Genomic DNA, 16793 nt, shown 5'->3' with positions numbered 1-16793 from the left:
AAGTTGCGTCAGCCTCCTAGGCTCTCCTCGTACTAGTCTATACTACTCCTCTATTGTCTTTTGAAGACTCCATCAAACTAACGTTGCGCACGAGCTTCGAAAGAAGACTTGATCCCCGAGGTGATCCCGGCGCAGACATCCCCATCCGAATCCACCGGTTCGCCTCCCGGCCCCTCATTCCGTTGGCACCAGCACGTGTTGGCGCCAAAGAGGAATTGCAGAATATGTTGGCGCGATGGCAAGCAAGCAAGCAAGGAATTGGCATTCCGTAAGCAAACACAAACGCCGAAAGAAAACAAAAGAAGAGGAGAAGTAAAACTGGGTTCGAGCTGCCGGCATGCTGGCTGTTGCTCTTCTGCAACGCTCAGAGGCGCAGCGGGAAGATGCCAGGTTCGGCACTCTTCCGAAGCTAAGAGATTCGCTGCTTCGCATAGGGTTGCGGTTGGATCCCCCCTAAGTGCCCCCCTCTCAGAGTCTCCTCTCGCCTTTGCGGGGCTGTTGGACGTTGGACGTTGGACTTGACGACCTAAATCAGAGACTTCTTTGGAATATATCGCCGAAGTTATATGGGCGCATGGTTCGATGTCGCCACATGCGACGTTGGCACAACGTGCCAGCCTGCCAAAATACCCCCCTTACCTTTGCGTCTTTTCCGTGCTTTGCCTCCGAGCCTAGTGAGTGACATCGCGGGCCCCCTTGGAACGTTGGAACGGTCTGGCTAAGAGAACTAAACTTTGGTCTTCGCGGGAGAGGACCGTTGAGAAGCTTGAACTGGCCACAAACGCCGCACCTAAATCCTGATGGGAAACACAACGGCGGCGCTAGTGGCTGGTGCTATTGAGCGGACACCACGGAGAAACCGCCTTTAAGACAAGAAAGAATGGCTGCCGTAACGCCGTTTCTGTGTTTGCTACCTCATGCGGCTGTGTGGCGTGGTTCCTTACGGGAGAGGCGGCAAACTATTGTTTTCTGCTCCGGCAGATTCGATCTTATTTAGTTTGTTGGAACTCGGTTGTTGTTGGTTCTCAACTTCTCACAGAATGGTGTGTCTGCCTTTGCCCAAAGAGGGAACAAGTCCATCCAACCATTGGAAAAAGAAGAAAAGACGACAAGAGATTTCTTGATCGATGAATGCCGTCAGTCCCCCACACTGGCACACTCGGAGCGCGTGCTATGTATGCATGTCTTAGCTGACGCTTTGTTCTTTCAACTCAAAATAGACGGCGTTCTCAACCTAGCGAGTCAAGTCAACACAGACACCACCAAAATTTCATTCGTGTCAGTGTTTATACGACTCAGCGGGCGTTCATCCGTACTCAATCAGCGTAGGGCAGAAAAAGAACCGGTCCCATCAGCCCTTCCCGTTGATCCCAACTTCCACCCAACGTCAAGGACACGCGACGGCCCCCATCGTCCAGTTGTCCGCCAGTGATGTAGTAACGGAACCAGCATCAGGGCCTGTGCTGCAGGAACAGAGAGAGCGAGCACGCGCAAAAGGGAATGGAGACCCGGATTGCAGGCGCGAAGGATCCAGATCAAGGGGAAATACAGGGGCTTCTTGGGTTCTCCATCGGACCTCGACTGGTCCAGTAGGGGAACATTGATCATCGGGGCCGAGGCAAACTCCACGAGTTCACAACACCTAGCGCCAACAGGGGGGGTCCATACGGATACGTTGACCCGTTGATTAGGTTCCTCGCACTTGGTCGCACTCACTTCGCTTTCACACTGAGTTTGTACCGCAGTATGTAAAGTTGAGAAGTGCAGAGTAAGCGGTTTATGGCTGTCATCCTGTTTGTTCATCCCATTCCAGCCGCTTTGACCAGCACCCCCGGCAGTTTGCGAGATTCGAATTTCATGCAAAAGTCAATACTTCGTCAACTTTCTTCCACATCCCCTTCCAGAAGCCTGCCGCAATCGAACGACAGGTTACGCACGTCTCATTTCCCTCTTCTGACATCTAAGCCCCCGTCTTCTTCCTTGGGCTCCGGAGGGCTCCCGGACGGGTGCCAACTCTTCTTGTCCTACGCAACAGAACCTCGTGTCGATCCCCGTGGTCAAAGCAGAAGAGCGGACGAGAAGTAAGTGCAAGGTGTGGATGGCACACAACTGCCCTGGTCCATGCCTCGCTTCAAGCCTCATGGAATCAAGGAGAGAGAGTGTGTGAGTCTGTGAGAGACGCTGCGAAAGAGAGAGCAAAAGAGAGAGCAAAGGCTGAAGGGGGGGGCTCCGCATCTACCCCGTAGCCACCACACTATCCCGGAGCATGCTGCCCAAAGGGGGATAATCCCAGCAACGGGCAGAACTCTCGACTCCTCGACTCTCGACACACACTCACGCTGCTCCTCACACACTACCCAGTCGAGAAGGGAGATTGACATCCATTATCCCCATGCCTCAAGCACCATGCCTCAAGCAACACAGCCCGCCTAGCAGGGCCAGGAAAGCTCGCCGTCGCGCCGTAAACAGATCCCTGGTCATTGACGACCTGTCTCTCGATTCTCCAATGCAGTTTGCTTCTCCTCAATATAAAGACTCTCCGTCATGGCCCTCCCACTTGATGAACTCGTCAGGAGTCTTCCCTGCAGCCTAGTCATTCTTTAATATCCCCCCTCGGGTCGGTCATCCCCTTCCCGTCCCCTTCCTCAAGGCTCCAAGACTTTCCTCCGTTCCGCTCCTTTCTCTCTTCAGCCCTGTCAAGATGAAGTCCTCCGCCGTCATCGCAACGGCGACCCTGGCCGCCGCGCCCTTCGCGGCCGCGGCCCTCCTCCCCAAGCGCGTCGACAATGCTACGTGCCGCTCCCTCCCCGGCGATGCTAGCTGGCCCGCCACGACGGCTTGGGATACCCTCAACACCACCGTCAGCGGCAAGCTCATCGCCACGGTGCCCATTGGCTCCGTGTGCCACGACCCCAACTACGATGAGGCTGCCTGCACGGCGCTGCAAAATTCGTGGACTCTTCCGGAGACTCAGTAAGCTCATGCTTGATCTCTCAAGTTATGCGGAATATCGACTAACAACCCGCCCAGCTTCCCCTCCTCCTCTTCCGTGATGCAGAGCTACTTCGCCAACCAGTCCTGCGACCCCTTCACGGACCGCACGCTTCCGTGTCTGCTCGGAAACTACGTCAACTACGCTGTTGAAGTGACATCTGCCCAAGATGTTGTCGAGACCATCAACTTTGCGCGGGAGAACAACATCCGATTCCTCGTCCGCAACACCGGTCACGAGTAAGTCTCATCCGCACCTATAAGCGCCATCCCGCCCACGAAGCATTATGACTAACCAAGACTCAGCCATCTTGGCCGCTCAACCGGTGCCGGAGCCCTCGCGGCGTGGACCCACAAGCTCAAGGAGATCACCGTGACCACTTGGTCCGATGACCTCTGGTCCGGCCCCGCAATCAAGATGGGCGCCGGCGTTCTCGGCTACGAGCTGACCGAGGCAGGCAAGACCGCCGGTCTCGTCGTTGTCGGTGGTGAATGTCCTACCGTCGGCCCCGCCGGAGGCTACATCCAGGGTGGTGGCCACTCGGCCCTCACCACCAACTTTGGTATGGCCGCCGACCAGGCGCTTGAGTACGAGGTCGTCACCGCCGACGGCAAGATCGTCACCGCCTCCCGCACGGAGAACGCGGACCTCTTCTGGGCCCTCAGTGGCGGCGGCCCCGGAACCTTCGGCGTCGTCACCGCCGTCACCGTCCGCGCATACCCCGACGCCACCATCGGCGGCGTTGGTCTCCAGACGGCCGCCTCATACACCACCCAAGAGAAGTGGTGGCAGATGCTCGATGCCTTCCACTCCCTCCTCCCCGGCATGACTGACCAGGGCGCTATGGTCGTCTTCCTCTACAGCAGCAGCGTCTTCGCCATCAACCCGCTCACGGCCTACAACAAGACGGCCGAGGAGGCAAAGACCATCCTCCAGCCCTTCCTCGACGTCCTTGCCAACCTCTCCATCCCCTACTCCTCCGCCGCCACGAACTACTCGAGCTACCGCGACCACTACGACAAGTGGATGGGTCCCCTCCCCTACGGCCACGTCGAGGTCGAGTCCTACAACTTTGGCTCCCGCCTCGTGCCCCGCTCCGTCCTCACAGACACCACCGCCCGCGCGGCCTACGTCTCGGCCATCCGCTACGGCGCAGACAACCACGGCGTCCTCTCCGCCGGCGTGGCCCTCAACGCCACGGCGCCCGCGGGCGTCGACAACGCCGTGAACCCGCACTTCCGCAAGGCCGCCATCCACGTGCAGTACTCGACGGCCTGGAGCAACGACCCGGCCGACTGGGAGCAGATGAAGGCGGACCAGAAGACCATGACGGAAGAAATCATCCCGCCCATCGAGGCCGCGACGCCCGGGTCCGGAAACTACGTCAACGAGGCCGACTTCAACATCCCCGACTGGAAGGAGAAGTTCTTTGGCGGCAACTATGACAAGTTGCTGACCATCAAGACCAAGTGGGATCCCTCAGGCGTGTTTTACGCGCTCAAGACAGTCGGTAGCGACAAGTGGAATGTTGCTGCTGATGGCCGCATGTGCCGTGCATGATTGTCTTTTTGATAATGAGGGTTTTTTTTGGAAATCAAGCGTCTAGGAGTTTTGTGAGGGTTTATGAGTACATACACATCTAATACAGATAAGAGCACCGTATAAGTGACCTCTTTTTCTGGTTCAATCCGTTTGATCTGAGTCAAGTTATAGTCAGTGATGTATTCAAAAGTCGAGACTCGAGATATGTACAATCTGATCTCGAGACGGGGCCTTCGCAGAGCTCATTCTTACTCGCAATACCACCGAGTCTCAACGTCAACGTTGCTAACAACGAATGTCCAAAACCCGGCCCCCAATCAAGCCTCCGTTCATCTTCATTGAGCCTGATTCTCCCCATCTGTGATTACGTGAGGGCCGCCCATCCCCTCCCCTGCCCCCCCGCCCATCTCTGTCAGACCCGAGATGCATAAGCACCCCCACAACCAATCCATCAAGGCACTGGTCACCTTTGGTTCGCCTTGTAAGGTGTGAGTAAGATGCGCCTCCAAAGTCAGCATCAATGGGCACGGTGAGGCAACGGGCACTCCACCCTCTCCGTTTCTGCCTGGATCCAGGTGAGAATGTCGGTATGCTTAACAGCATCGCGGCCTCCACTCCGACCTCTCCAAACTCTCGGCACCGCCAGCCTTACCAGGCGTTGTGGGGAAGGGGAGAGAGTTCGCTGACATGACGATCACGAACCAAAACTAGGTATATATCATCGGCTGAAGCGGCTCTGCTCAAGATTCCCATGTAGGTACACGTACTTGGGTATTTGAGAGGAAATAAAAGAAGCATAGAAATCCTTCTGCAGTCTTCCTCCAATCTCGAAGATTGATATCAGCGCACCGCATCTCGGCGAAGCAATACCGCATGCACATCAATATGAACGGCAACTCATTCCTTTCCTCTTACACTTCAAATCTGTCTGCATCTCTCACCCGGCGCCTATGTGCCCGCTGCCTCGAGCCGTACGAGTCCCAGCATGTCTGTCACCAGTCCCAGAAACCCCCTATGCCAGCAACGGCTTGATGTACGGTCAGTGATGAAGTTGGATTGATACGTACGATACTGGCAAAGTCCTCATTAGTGTCAAAATTGGCTAATTTGTGACTAGCTGCGAAGTCCGATGAGATGGAGAAGGATGAGTCGACGAGAGCATATTTGAGGTTATTCTACGCTTAGGAGTTCTTATTATTTTCAAGTGTAATACTATGACCGGCCAGGCTTCTAGAATGTTTCTTAGCCTGTAATAGGAAGACTTTTAAGGTGCCGAGTGTCTTAAATCAAGCAAATTCCCCTCCTTGGTATTTCAGAAAAAAAAAGAGACTGCATTTCATGTTACATATTTGGACATGCCATATTAGCCGACAACTGAGTGGATTCAAAGTTCTTATCCTAAGCTATCAAGTAAATAAAGCTCAGAGTTGCACTTGGTCACGTTTGCGCTTAAATACGTCAAGCTGCTCATGTTGTGAAAGCCCACCCAAGGCGCAAAGTACCCAAAGGTGCCTTCTCATCACTCGTCGAGATTTTGAGTAGCTTCAAATAGCGAGCTGTCAATTGTTAGATACCGTGACACTCTTGGCTTCATTGGCCTACCATAGTATGCTAAGCCTCAAGAGCGAAGTGAAAAGGGCCTCGTTGGTCTTTGAGTAGCTGTGCAGCTTCCCTCCTGTTGGGCAATTGCGTCTTTGCTTGAGTAGGATTACACTCCAACATCATTGTCATGAGTTTTATCTGATTAGCACTCGTAGGGTCTCATGATATTGGGTATTAATGTCTCATTCCGTATGTTTTTTTGTATACCGGCCCCGAAAGTCATGCTGTGTATTGTACAAGCGTAAGCCACGCAACCCAACACCGCCAGCCATGCCAACCGCCCAGAAACCAGAACAGGGGAACCGAATGCCTTGATTGTTCATTAAACAACATCCCTTACCCATCCATTCCTTTACCAGCCTTGACACCTATCAAAGCCATTGTAGCAAATCGCGTTGCGAAGGGCGTCGCCATGCCCCAGTCGTAATGCGCCGTCGCGTAACGCGCGACGCCGCGTAGGAATTGAGCCTACCCAATGACCGCTGAGAGGCCAGAGAACGCCGCCGGACAGAGCGTCTCTATGACTCTTCAGTCCGACGGGGTCCACGCTGAGAAATGGAGCCGCCGCGAGGGCCGCCACGTCCTCCCCGGCCACGGCCATCGCCACGGTGTCCACGACCGCCGCGCCACTCACCACGACCACGTCCGCGGTAACCTCCCTCACGATCGCCACGGCCGCGGTTGCGGCCCTGGACCTGGTGGAAGCCGTCGTTGGGGTCGGCAGCAGCGGGAGCAGGGGTCTAAGTACAGTCAGTCTCTCGTTCAGTCATCACAGCTCACTTGAACGTACCTCGGGCTGGGTCTCGTGGTGCTCAGGCTGGTCATCGGCCCAGGACTGCGTGTTGGAAACGGCAGCGGGGGTAGCCTCGACACCAGTCTCGGTCTCTGCAGGATCGCGGGGAACAGAAACCCATTCCTGAGAAAGCGACATGCTGTTATCGGCCGACTGATCCCACTTCTCGCCGGCGGCGTTACCGGCGCCACTACCGATGTTGGCGTTAGTGGGGGTCTCGGTGGCCGCCTCCTCGGCCTGGCCATTGGTGATGGCAACATCGCCAGCCTCTATCTCGTTCACGGTAGCGTTGGCAATGGTCGGATCGGTAACGGCTTCGGTCGCAGCGGTCTCGGTCTCGGCGGGCGCAAGCTCGTCGTAAGGAGACTTGTAGGCCTTGGCAGCTGCCTTGACTTGGCCGACTAGGTACAGACGGTCAGTATGGGATGTGCTATTGAAGTTTGAGGAAAGAGCTCACAGGTCGTCTCGAGCAGCTCGCCATTGACGCTGTACGTCTGCTCTTCGGCGCCGTCAATCAGCTTAAGCATGGTGGCGACGGCACTGTCGTCACCCGTGTAGATGGCGAGAAGAACACCCTCCAGGGCCTTGTTCTCCTCGTTGCTCTGGTCAGCATCCTCGGAGCGGCGGGCGGCAGCGAGACGAAGGAATTGTGACAGAGTGAGGAGCTTGCTGTTGATGCTCTTGCTAGAATCACCCTCCTGCTGGGCCTGCTGAGCCTTCACCTCGGCGACAGCGGCGGCCTTCTCCTTCTCCAGCTTCTCGGCAAAGGACTTCTCGAGCTCTGCCTTCTCAGCAGTAGCACGAGTGCGGTACTCCTGGTCGATCTTCTTGTACTGGGCCATCTGCTCCTCGTACTGTGAGATCTGGGCCTGCAGGGCAGGTTTCTTGAGGTACTGCGCCTTCTGGTCGGCATTGATAATGCGAGCAGCGACGAGGTCGTCGAGGGACTTGCCAGCGTTCTCGGCAATCAGGTTGTCGATCTTTGAGGCATTGGTCTGGTGGGTGTCAAGTTAGCTGATGAACCTTGCCACAGAGAGGGGTAAAGGTAAAGGTATAGGGTAGGCACGGACAAGCTTCTTGGTGGTGTTGCGAATGTTCCTACGAAGCGCGATTAGCATACGAGCAATAGGAGAAGCTCCAGTCGTTGATTTCCACCTACTTCTGGATCTCGCGAATGTAGGCAGTCTCGCCGGACTCGTCGGAGGCGTCAGCCTTCTCGGGGGCAGGAGAGGCAGTAGGAGCAGGGGACTCGGTGCGCTCGGCGGCCTTGGCCTTCTTCTTCTTGGCTGACTTGGATTCGGCTGAGACCGCGGGGTTCTGAACGGGAGAGGCGGCCATGTTGAAGCTTGTGGGAGGATAGCGCAGTCAACAGGGTCGAGGTCGCGTGAGCTTGGATGGGAATTTTCCAGAGGTGGTGGTGGTGGTGGTGGTGGCCAGCTACAGGCAGAGAGCGCGCAGGTGAGAGGCAAGTAAACAAACTTGTGTAGAGTGAGGTAAGATGGGATGTACAATCGTAGGAGGAAGGTCCTAGGATCGAAGAAAGATACTCAGAGGAGAGGCGTTTGTGATGGGGGGGGAAAGGTGAAGTTATTGTGAAGAGGTGGATGTGCAGGTTTTGGACGGTTCAAATTTGGAGGTTCACGGAAGATGACACTCCAGCTCGTAGACGGCAGGCAGGCACGTAGCTCGGGGCCAGAGTGCAGCTCAGTGGAGGGGACACGGTCGGCTGGGAGAAGCTGAGGTCCCGGGGTCCAGTACCTTTCCTTTTCGGTGGGGTGTTTTCAGGCGTTCAGGCGGTGATCCAACCTGGGAGTGGGTTCCCAGGAGCTGAGGAGCCGGAAGCATCCCTGCCGCCAGGCTGGTTTTTGCCTTAAGTTCCCCTTCCCTTCCCCTAAAACCCCCCTGCCTCCACTCCTACCCGCCGGGGGTTCTAGAACTGGTCAGAAGAAAAGGTACATTCACTTGTACTGAGATGGGAGACCCATGGAGCATATACACAGTAAGGTACCTTATGTTGGAGGCGCCTCAGGTCTTCAAGCCTTCATGTTTCGGTTTCAATGGTTGGCATGTTCTATCTGTCAATGTTTCTCGCCTACACGCTGTCCTGCCAACCTAAGTACATCTAAGTAAGGTACTCTAAGGCGTTTTTTGCAAGAGTAATAAAGATTCATTGTACTGCATCTCGCGGCACCATCTTCTTCTGTGCCTATTGCTCCTAGCCTTCCCTGTTCGGATGACGTACCAGACAGGGCATCTCAGCCTTGTCTTGGACTAGCCGTCGCTCTCTCACGGGAATTGTCTATGGATATAAGGTAATCTGTACGCAGCACTCATGCGCCAGACTCCCATAGTGATTCGGCCGGGAACATCACCACCCGCACCCACCAATAGCAAATGATCTATCCATGGAAACAAACCATGTCGCCATTGATCAGAGTGTCGTGGTCATCCAAACGTTGACGCGGCTCAGGCCGAGGCCGGTGCTTTTCAGATGAAGGGGCCACTGAACACCTGCGCCTTGCTCCTCCAACCTTTGCGTGCCGCCCGATGCACGAGACGGTGGCCAGCACGAAGCGAGCCTCTGTTCTGTCACAGACCAGCACCTAAACCTCGAGATCGATTCCATGTTTTGCATAGCCCTTCTATACCAGATATGATATGTTGTTGCTGGTCGCCATGTGAGGGCATTGGGGCCGCGTTCGAGCGTATCCGACAATGTTGATAGCATCGACAGCCTTAGGTCGGAAAGTAAAAGAGTGCTGTGTAAGTCTCGAGTACTTTCTGGAGTTTCGATATCGATGAACTAGAATGTCAACCTCGGAATTTGGTAAGAGTGTCCTGCAAAATCTAATGTGAGCCTTCCCATGCAATCAGAGTTGCTGTTAGTGTGGTGATACAACGTACCGACGTCACTTTCTTGACACTTCGGGCCGTGATGCCTCTTTCGCCAGACTTCTTCGACTCGATAGCGGCCTCTTTGACTAGTCTAGCAAGAAGTCAGCATGTAGATGTGCCAATGTTTGAATTGATAACTTACGTCTGCATGAACAGGACGTAGTCGAGATAGATCTGAGGGCTGGTCAGCAGGGCGCGCAAGGCGCGTCAGGAAGCGACTGACCATGACGTCCACATTCTTGCTCAAGTTGCAGTTTGAATGCGCTTTGATGATCTTTTTGACAGTCCCACGCGGGTATGCCTTTTGACCGGGTGCCATCGCGAGCTGTTGTAGAATGTATGTCGCAGTGAGGACCGAATGTAGTTGAGATTGAAGTCGCGAGAAGGATTGAGTTGTCGCGTGAGGCGCAAGTTGTCGCGGCTCGGTGTAACGTTCCGGTGTGGGGGAGCCTACCTTACCTTACCTTAGAGCTTTTGTTTTGTTTGGCACAGGCCACCAGCGAGAGACCTTCCATTGATTGAACTTCCAGTCCCCCGATAGTCGAGAGTGGGGCAGTGCATGACCCCGCCGCACTGTGGCGCGTCACTGTGACCCTCCTTCTGAGCTTTTTGGGAGCTCCAGTGTTAGGTTGAGGCTGTCACCGTCACCGACACCATCGTCAAACACACCACGCAACACGTTGCACCACACACTACCAAGATGTTGTCACGGCGCATGGTATGATTTCTGCACCTGATGGTCTACTGTCCATACTGACACCGTATCTGCAGCTCACCAAGGCGGACGAGGAGTCCGTCGGCGACGAGGTCGAAGTTAGGAGGGAGGACCAAGACAAGATCAACAAGTTCAGTCGTCTGCACCAGCGCGAACTCATAATTGAGGAGGAACTCAAGAACAAGAGCGTTAGTCGTACCTGTATACAACCGCCGACAAGCAACCCCATCTAATATCTGTGTGTCGTTGCAGAAAGAAAAGGAAGAGCTCGAGGATCTCAGCACAGAACTGGAGCTTGCCGACGAAGACGAAACAGTACCGTATGCACCCACGAAGAAACCTCGATGTCGCACCGAGGGACCATACTGACGACCGGCTACAGATACAAGATCGGCGACGCTTACTTCCACGTATCGCAACCTCAAGCAATAGAGATGCTCGAGCAGGCATCGACCAAGATCGAGGAGGATGTCGAGGGGTTAGAATCGAAGCTGGAAACGATCAAGGAGGATATGAACCAACTCAAGGTCGAGCTGTACGCCAGATTCGGAAAGAGTATCAACCTCGAGACATGAAGAAATACAATCGAGAACAAAATTCAACGTCGTCACGCATCGCATCGCATCGCCGTTTCGGGTCGCGTACCCTGAGAGAAACAGAGAAAATCCAGTCAATATCTTGTCAAATCGTGGCCAATGAACACTGAGGGGGAACGTTCTTCCGTCGCTGCAGAAGTTGGTGCGACTCGAAGGGATCTGATAAGAGTAGACGCTTTCGGCCGACCCAAGTCCCTCCCACGGTGGGTGCGCAGTCTTTGGACAACGCATACCTAGGTCCATCCTGAGACGCAGCGGCGCATTCCACTAGCGGTGGCGTCTTTTACCGGTGACGGCATCGCTGTCGCTACCTTATGAGTCGTGACGAAGCGCGGCAGTCGATGGCGCTATCGCAAACCCAAATGACCTCTGTGGAGGGGGCAACAAGGGCAGCACCCGGGGATGCGGCGGGAAAGCACAATCGCCGCGCCGCGGCCGGATAAGCGGCCCTTGAAAAACCAAGTGGGTCTTGCGGTTCGGCTCCGATGAGAGTCAATGACAAACCAATAGCGAGACACGCCTTTTCCTCCTCGTCTACCGGTACCTACCTAGGTAGCTTGCTGTTTCCCCCCTCCCCTCATCAGCCGTGAACGGGGATAAGGCTTCGTCTCTTGTCTCTTACACCCGGCCACTCAGGAATGCTTTTCGGTTGCTAAATTGTGAAAAGAGATGGTGGGAACGACGACTAGACCGACTCGGTCCACAAGGGTGATCGGCCACATGCAGCATGCAGTCACCGATTTTCGGGCATCTGTGGTTTTGGGGCCATTATTCTTTGGGCCATTATTCATCCATTTCCGTATTTGACGGCCACCCTCACCCACACCTCCCACACTTTGCTCTCCCCTTCGTGTCTTCTGAGATGGAAACCCAATACAGAAACATAATACGTGTGTGTGCTAGTACGCTGCTGCTCACGGTTCGCCATGCCTACCCACAGCGAATCCTCAGAAGATGCTACAGATAGTCTGCCATATTTGCAGCGTGAGCATCTATCCCCATGAACAATGTTCTTCGTGACCAAAGTGTAACACTTCATAGGCAATCGATCCTCTCTATCAGAGACGGTGAGGAGGATCGATGAAGATGAAGCACGCCAAAGGTATGAGGCTCGTGCCGAAGAGCAAGGACTGGACGAAAAGAAGATGGCCAGCCCCAACTCATCAAGCGACGAAGATGAGCCGACGATAATATCGTGGGATGACGGTGACCCAGAGAACCCGTACAACTGGTCACATGTATGTGGCTCTGGTCTCATGTCTACAGATCCAGTCACTAACGAGCTATAGACCAAAAAGTTCCTGATCCTTTGCTTAACCATGATGCAAGTCATTAATAGCACAATGGGCTCGGCCCTCCCATCCAACGCCATCCCCTTCATAACCGCCGAATGGAGCATCACAAACGAGCAACAGCAGGTCTTGCCCATCTCCGTCTTCCTCATCGGCTACGTCTTCGGACCTGTAGTCTGGGCACCTCTCAGCGAGCATCTCGGCCGGAGAATGTTGACCATTGTCACCTTTGTCATGTTCACCATCTGGACCATGGCCTGCGCCCTCGCACCCAACTGGCCTGCATTTCTCTTCTTCCGCTTCTTCACCGGCGTATTCGCCAGCTCGCCCATCGCTATCGTGGCCGGTATCCTCGCAGATATCTACGGTAACACCGAGACCCGCGGCCGTGCCATGACAGCCTTCATGGTCGTAAGTCATCTCTGCGACTTTCTCGGATTTCATTCCCTTGAACCTTTGCTCAAATCTTGTAGACAACCACCTTCGGCCCTCTCTTCGCCCCCATCGTTTCCGGTTTCTGCTCCACAACAATAGGTTGGCGCTGGTCCTTCTGGGTAGCCCTCATCTACGCCGGCCTGACCCTCGTCCCGATCCTCCTTCTCCCCGAGACCTACGCGCCCGTCCTGCTCCTCCGACGAGCACGAAAGATTCGCAAACTAGACCCCTCCGCCGCCGTCATCGCGCCCCGCGAGATGGAGAGCACAGACTTCAAGCACATCGCAACCGTCGTCCTGACCCGCCCCGTACGCATGATCATCTTCGAACCCATCGTCAGCTGCACGTGCGCCTACCTCGCCCTTGTCTACACAATCTTCTACATGTCCTTCCAGGCCTTCCCCATCATATTCCAGAAGCTCTACGGTCTCTCACCGGGCGTGGCTGGCCTGGCCTACCTCCCTATAGGCGCGGGCGCCCTGCTGGTGGTGCCCATCTTCATCGGCTGGGAGCAGGGCCATCTTCGCGCGCAACGCAACGGTCACGCGTGGGCGAAGCGCGAAGAGTTCCGCCGTCTCCCTTTCGCCTGCGTCGGTGGGCCGCTATTCTTCATCTCTCTGTTCTGGCTGGGCTGGTCTTCCAGAGAAGGCGTCAGCTTCGTCGCGCCCATGCTGGCGGGAATCCCGTTCGGAATGGGCTTTATGCTCATCTTCATCGCCCTGCTCAACTATCTCACCGACGCCTACGAGATCTTTGCGGCCAGCGCCAACGCGGCGGCTTCGACTAGTCGGTCTCTGCTCGCTGTCGTGCTGCCGCTGGCGACGACGCGCATGTTTAATAAGCTCGGCATTGCTGGTGCTTGTAGCCTGCTTGGTGGGTTCAGTGCTATCATGTGCATCATCCCCTTCATCTTTATCTGGAAGGGCGAGCAGATTCGAGCGGGATCGCGCTTTTGTATCGCGCTTAAGGAGAGGAAGGCTGAGATGCAGAGAAAGGTTGAGGAGCAGAAGCAGAGGGAAGAAGCGAGGAGGATCAGGTTGAGGGACAGTCCTGCCCGGAAAGAGGAGGTTTGAGTTGTGTCACGAATGAATGAATCGACGAAAGGTTCCCGAGGTCTATCTATCGAAGTAAGAGATGAAACATCTACCGAGAGAGATGAGAATACTGGCAAGGGAGGCACACATAACCAGAGTGGTTAAAGAGGAGCGTCGAAGACATCCACTGAGTGGTAAGGGGGCTCAACCCCTGAGTGAATACGGTCAAATTCTTACGACGGCACCTTTTCTCTGAGCATAGATCCGTATCTTGCTTTGAGGGTGTCTAGGGGAGGAAAAAAATGCCCGATGAGGCATAAGCATCACACGACCTGGCCCCTTCTTGGGGCAGGATGAGAGTTGAACATCACAATGACGATAATCAACGAAAAGCATTAATACATAACGCATAATACAAATTGCGTCATACCCCGAAACTGCCGTCTCTCATTAGCTTTCTGTGGTGTTTGGGGATTGGACGTAATATTCTATGGGACACAAGAGCAAATCTGATGGACGAAAGTACCTCACGACCACGTAGGTTCCCCGAGACTCAACCTTGCTTTCGTCGTTATGGTCTGGTACCTTTTTCCTGAGGTTCTCTCACTGTGATGCGGCGCAATGGTAGAACATACTGACAGGCTTTTCCCCCACATATTTTGAAGTGTCTACAGAGCGTCTTACAGAGCGTCATATCTCGAAACCGGTATGTCCTTCACTTCGCGGAATGCCTCAGGTAGCCTCTTTAATGGTACAAACTGAAGAGATTGATATATTTATGGTATGTATGTGCACGTATCGTTACATCAATTCGCTCTCCACCGTACTGAAGAGCCTCAACAGCTTGAAGGCGAATTTCACACTTGACTATGTCGTTGACTTCTGCTACCAGCAAGGAATCTTTCCCTGCGTCAAGACTCGGTGCCTTCCGGCCGAATGTCATGTGCTTTGGGTAGGAGCAGTGGGATTGCTGCCTATCAATTCTTGAGGAAGGGGGGATCTCCCACAAGAACACACCTGTGAAGGTTTGCATGTGTGTATTGACACAAAGCTTCAAGATTGCACCCTTCAAGACACCACCAACAGGGGCTGCTTCGTCATCTGATGGGGAAACATTGATCTGTCCGCCGGGAAGCTATATACAGGAGGAGAGATACCTACGCAGACAGAGGAGACACGCTTGAAGCCCTCGTGACGATCTATGGGGACCCTGCGGCTGGGATATTGGTCTGTGAAAGGACCACCTCAGCAAATTAGTTCATCTTGCGGTTGGTGGCTTGGTTGAGTAGGGACTTGTATGCCCGTCGATGGGCCTCAAAGTGTTTTGCGATACTAAATAAACATTTATAAAGTACCTCTTTCAATTCAGTTATGTTTCTTTGGTCAATGAAAGCGTGGGTGGAAGCCGTGGTAGTAGCTCGGCCCGAAACTAGGCGCTTGAATTTGGCCAAAACCCTTGGACAGGGAGGGCAGAGAAGCTCGAAGCTGGCCTTCAGCAAAGTCAGCTACTACAGGGGCTGTTGGTAGAACCCATCTATCCATGTTGATATATTCTCAAACGTATAAACATCTACGAAGGGGGGAGGCTGTGACTCAAATCGAGCTTTGGAGCCCGTACGATTCGGGAGGAAATTGGCACGACGAGCAGGCAGAGATCCCCCTGCCGAAAGTTGAGACGGGCCTAAAGGCCTGTATGAGGAAGTTAAAGACATGGGCTAAGGAATAGGGAGGGTAAAAGACCCGGGTTTTGTTAATGGTTATGTTTGAGTAGTTTTTTTTGGAGGCGTTTTTGATAAAGGTTTTCATTTTTTTCGGTCTCAATTAATGTACTTATGAATAGTGACTGAGTGATAACGCCGACAGAATGGAAGTCATTGAGTGGAGAGTATAGGATAAGCAGAGTTTCTCTGCCGAGAACATCGGCGACGAGAATACCGAGCATCATGGTCCAGCCAGACATACTGGCCTTGGTTCGAGTAGTGGACCCTCACGTCTGATTAGTAGGGGCCGCGAGCAAACAAGTCCCGACGACAGCGGTTATGTGTATTGAAATTCATCAGTGGTGTCATCGCTTTGGGGCCTGAAATAGTCTGGCGAAGGGGTTGTTCCCAACCCCGACGAAGGATTCGTTTCAATATCATGAATAGCAGATCTTTCAAAGGAGACAGTCTAGCCGTCCGTCCGACACCGCGAAGTCCCTCTCGGCGAATCCATTGACCATGTTATATGGAGACTGGATGTGACGGTCGCGAACATCGCAGTCCTCGCCTCCCGAGCCACATTGCGCAATTTATGACGAAGGGTATCACGCATTACAACCCAAAGAGGAAGACAGCCATAAGAAGGACAGCTTTACCGAAAGCAAATCAAGTCTTTGGTAGTATACACAGCTCAAGTCTCATCTTCGTCAGAGAATCTTCACCCAGACATATGACCACCTCAGTGGACTTCACCTCCATGATTCATCACCATTGGCCTCTATCATATGTCCATCACAAGACAGAGCTCGGAAATCTGCGCCATGATTTGACGTCAGACAATTGCATGGGTCGCTCTTGCCTCGTCTTGAAAAGCTTGATACGCGGGTTCAGTTGGCAGGGAATAAAACAACCAAGACTCGTCAAGTGTCGAGGCTCGTCTTGAAACACCAGAAAGGCACCACCAAGTGAGCCGTGGCCCAGATCGTCAGCAGGACGGAAAGTAGCAATAGACGAGGTCCTGGGCAACCTGTTCCTTCCAATGATTGTTTACTTAGTGACGTTCATAGCTGACATGCCATCTCAAAATCCCAATTAGCAAACTTGTTAAAGGAAGAGGAGCTTGGTACACAAGCCAAGTCAGGCGAAGGTCTAACGGAGCTGTGGAAAGCGGAGCATCACGAGCGACGCAGTCCAAGT

At 54.0% G+C, this 16793-nt stretch overlaps 5 protein-coding genes across 5 annotated transcripts; 3 read left to right on the top strand and 2 right to left on the bottom strand.

The window, feature by feature from the left end:
• Positions 1 to 2649: 2649 nt before the first annotated feature.
• HER10_EVM0001442 (FAD binding domain-containing protein) lies at positions 2650 to 4552 on the top strand (the record flags this gene model as incomplete). Its single annotated transcript, XM_035471188.1, has 3 exons — positions 2650 to 2973; positions 3031 to 3231; positions 3298 to 4552. Exons 1-3 carry the CDS (start codon positions 2702 to 2704, stop codon positions 4550 to 4552), a joined length of 1728 nt encoding a protein of 575 aa, XP_035328871.1. The 5' UTR covers positions 2650 to 2701.
• Positions 4553 to 6287: 1735 nt separating this feature from the next.
• Positions 6288 to 8546, bottom strand: HER10_EVM0001660 (uncharacterized protein). The gene is made up of 5 exons (XM_035471400.1): positions 8089 to 8546; positions 8000 to 8027; positions 7387 to 7924; positions 6927 to 7330; positions 6288 to 6876 (listed from the first exon to the last, which is right to left on the bottom strand). The coding sequence occupies exons 1-5, from the start codon at positions 8265 to 8267 to the stop codon at positions 6655 to 6657; spliced, it is 1371 nt and encodes a 456-aa protein (XP_035328895.1). The 5' UTR covers positions 8268 to 8546; the 3' UTR covers positions 6288 to 6654.
• Positions 8547 to 9740: 1194 nt separating this feature from the next.
• Positions 9741 to 10143, bottom strand: HER10_EVM0012478 (uncharacterized protein; the record flags this gene model as incomplete). The annotated part of the gene is made up of 4 exons (XM_035481872.1): positions 9741 to 9767; positions 9834 to 9915; positions 9967 to 9998; positions 10048 to 10143. 4 exons carry the CDS (start codon positions 10141 to 10143, stop codon positions 9741 to 9743), a joined length of 237 nt encoding a protein of 78 aa, XP_035330214.1.
• Positions 10144 to 10524: 381 nt separating this feature from the next.
• On the top strand, positions 10525 to 11114 carry HER10_EVM0011486 (prefoldin subunit; the record flags this gene model as incomplete). The annotated part of the gene is made up of 4 exons (XM_035480918.1): positions 10525 to 10542; positions 10596 to 10727; positions 10792 to 10859; positions 10922 to 11114. The coding sequence occupies 4 exons, from the start codon at positions 10525 to 10527 to the stop codon at positions 11112 to 11114; spliced, it is 411 nt and encodes a 136-aa protein (XP_035330100.1).
• A 947-nt stretch (positions 11115 to 12061) lies between these two features.
• Positions 12062 to 13935, top strand: HER10_EVM0005372 (major facilitator superfamily transporter; the record flags this gene model as incomplete). Its single annotated transcript, XM_035474993.1, has 4 exons — positions 12062 to 12119; positions 12177 to 12373; positions 12425 to 12838; positions 12901 to 13935. The coding sequence occupies 4 exons, from the start codon at positions 12062 to 12064 to the stop codon at positions 13933 to 13935; spliced, it is 1704 nt and encodes a 567-aa protein (XP_035329343.1).
• Positions 13936 to 16793: the final 2858 nt, after the last annotated feature.

This window comes from Colletotrichum scovillei, assembly GCF_011075155.1.
Source record: "Colletotrichum scovillei strain TJNH1 chromosome Unknown Contig00009, whole genome shotgun sequence".
Classification (NCBI taxonomy): domain Eukaryota; kingdom Fungi; phylum Ascomycota; class Sordariomycetes; order Glomerellales; family Glomerellaceae; genus Colletotrichum; species Colletotrichum scovillei.
This window is presented reverse-complemented; position numbering and strand designations above follow the sequence as displayed.

What these genes read in the sequence shown, in the direction of transcription:
- HER10_EVM0001660 (XM_035471400.1), bottom strand. Translation starts at nt 8,267, where the DNA reads ATGGCCGCCTCTCCCGTTCAGAACCCCGCGGTCTCAGCCGAATCCAAG. An exon ending in GCAACACCACCAAGAAGCTT is followed by an intron (nt 7,925 to 7,999) that starts GTCCGTGCCTAC and finishes GACACCCACCAG; the next exon opens with ACCAATGCCTCAAAGATCGA. An exon ending in CGAGCTGCTCGAGACGACCT is followed by an intron (nt 7,331 to 7,386) that starts GTGAGCTCTTTC and finishes GTCTGTACCTAG; the next exon opens with TCGGCCAAGTCAAGGCAGCT.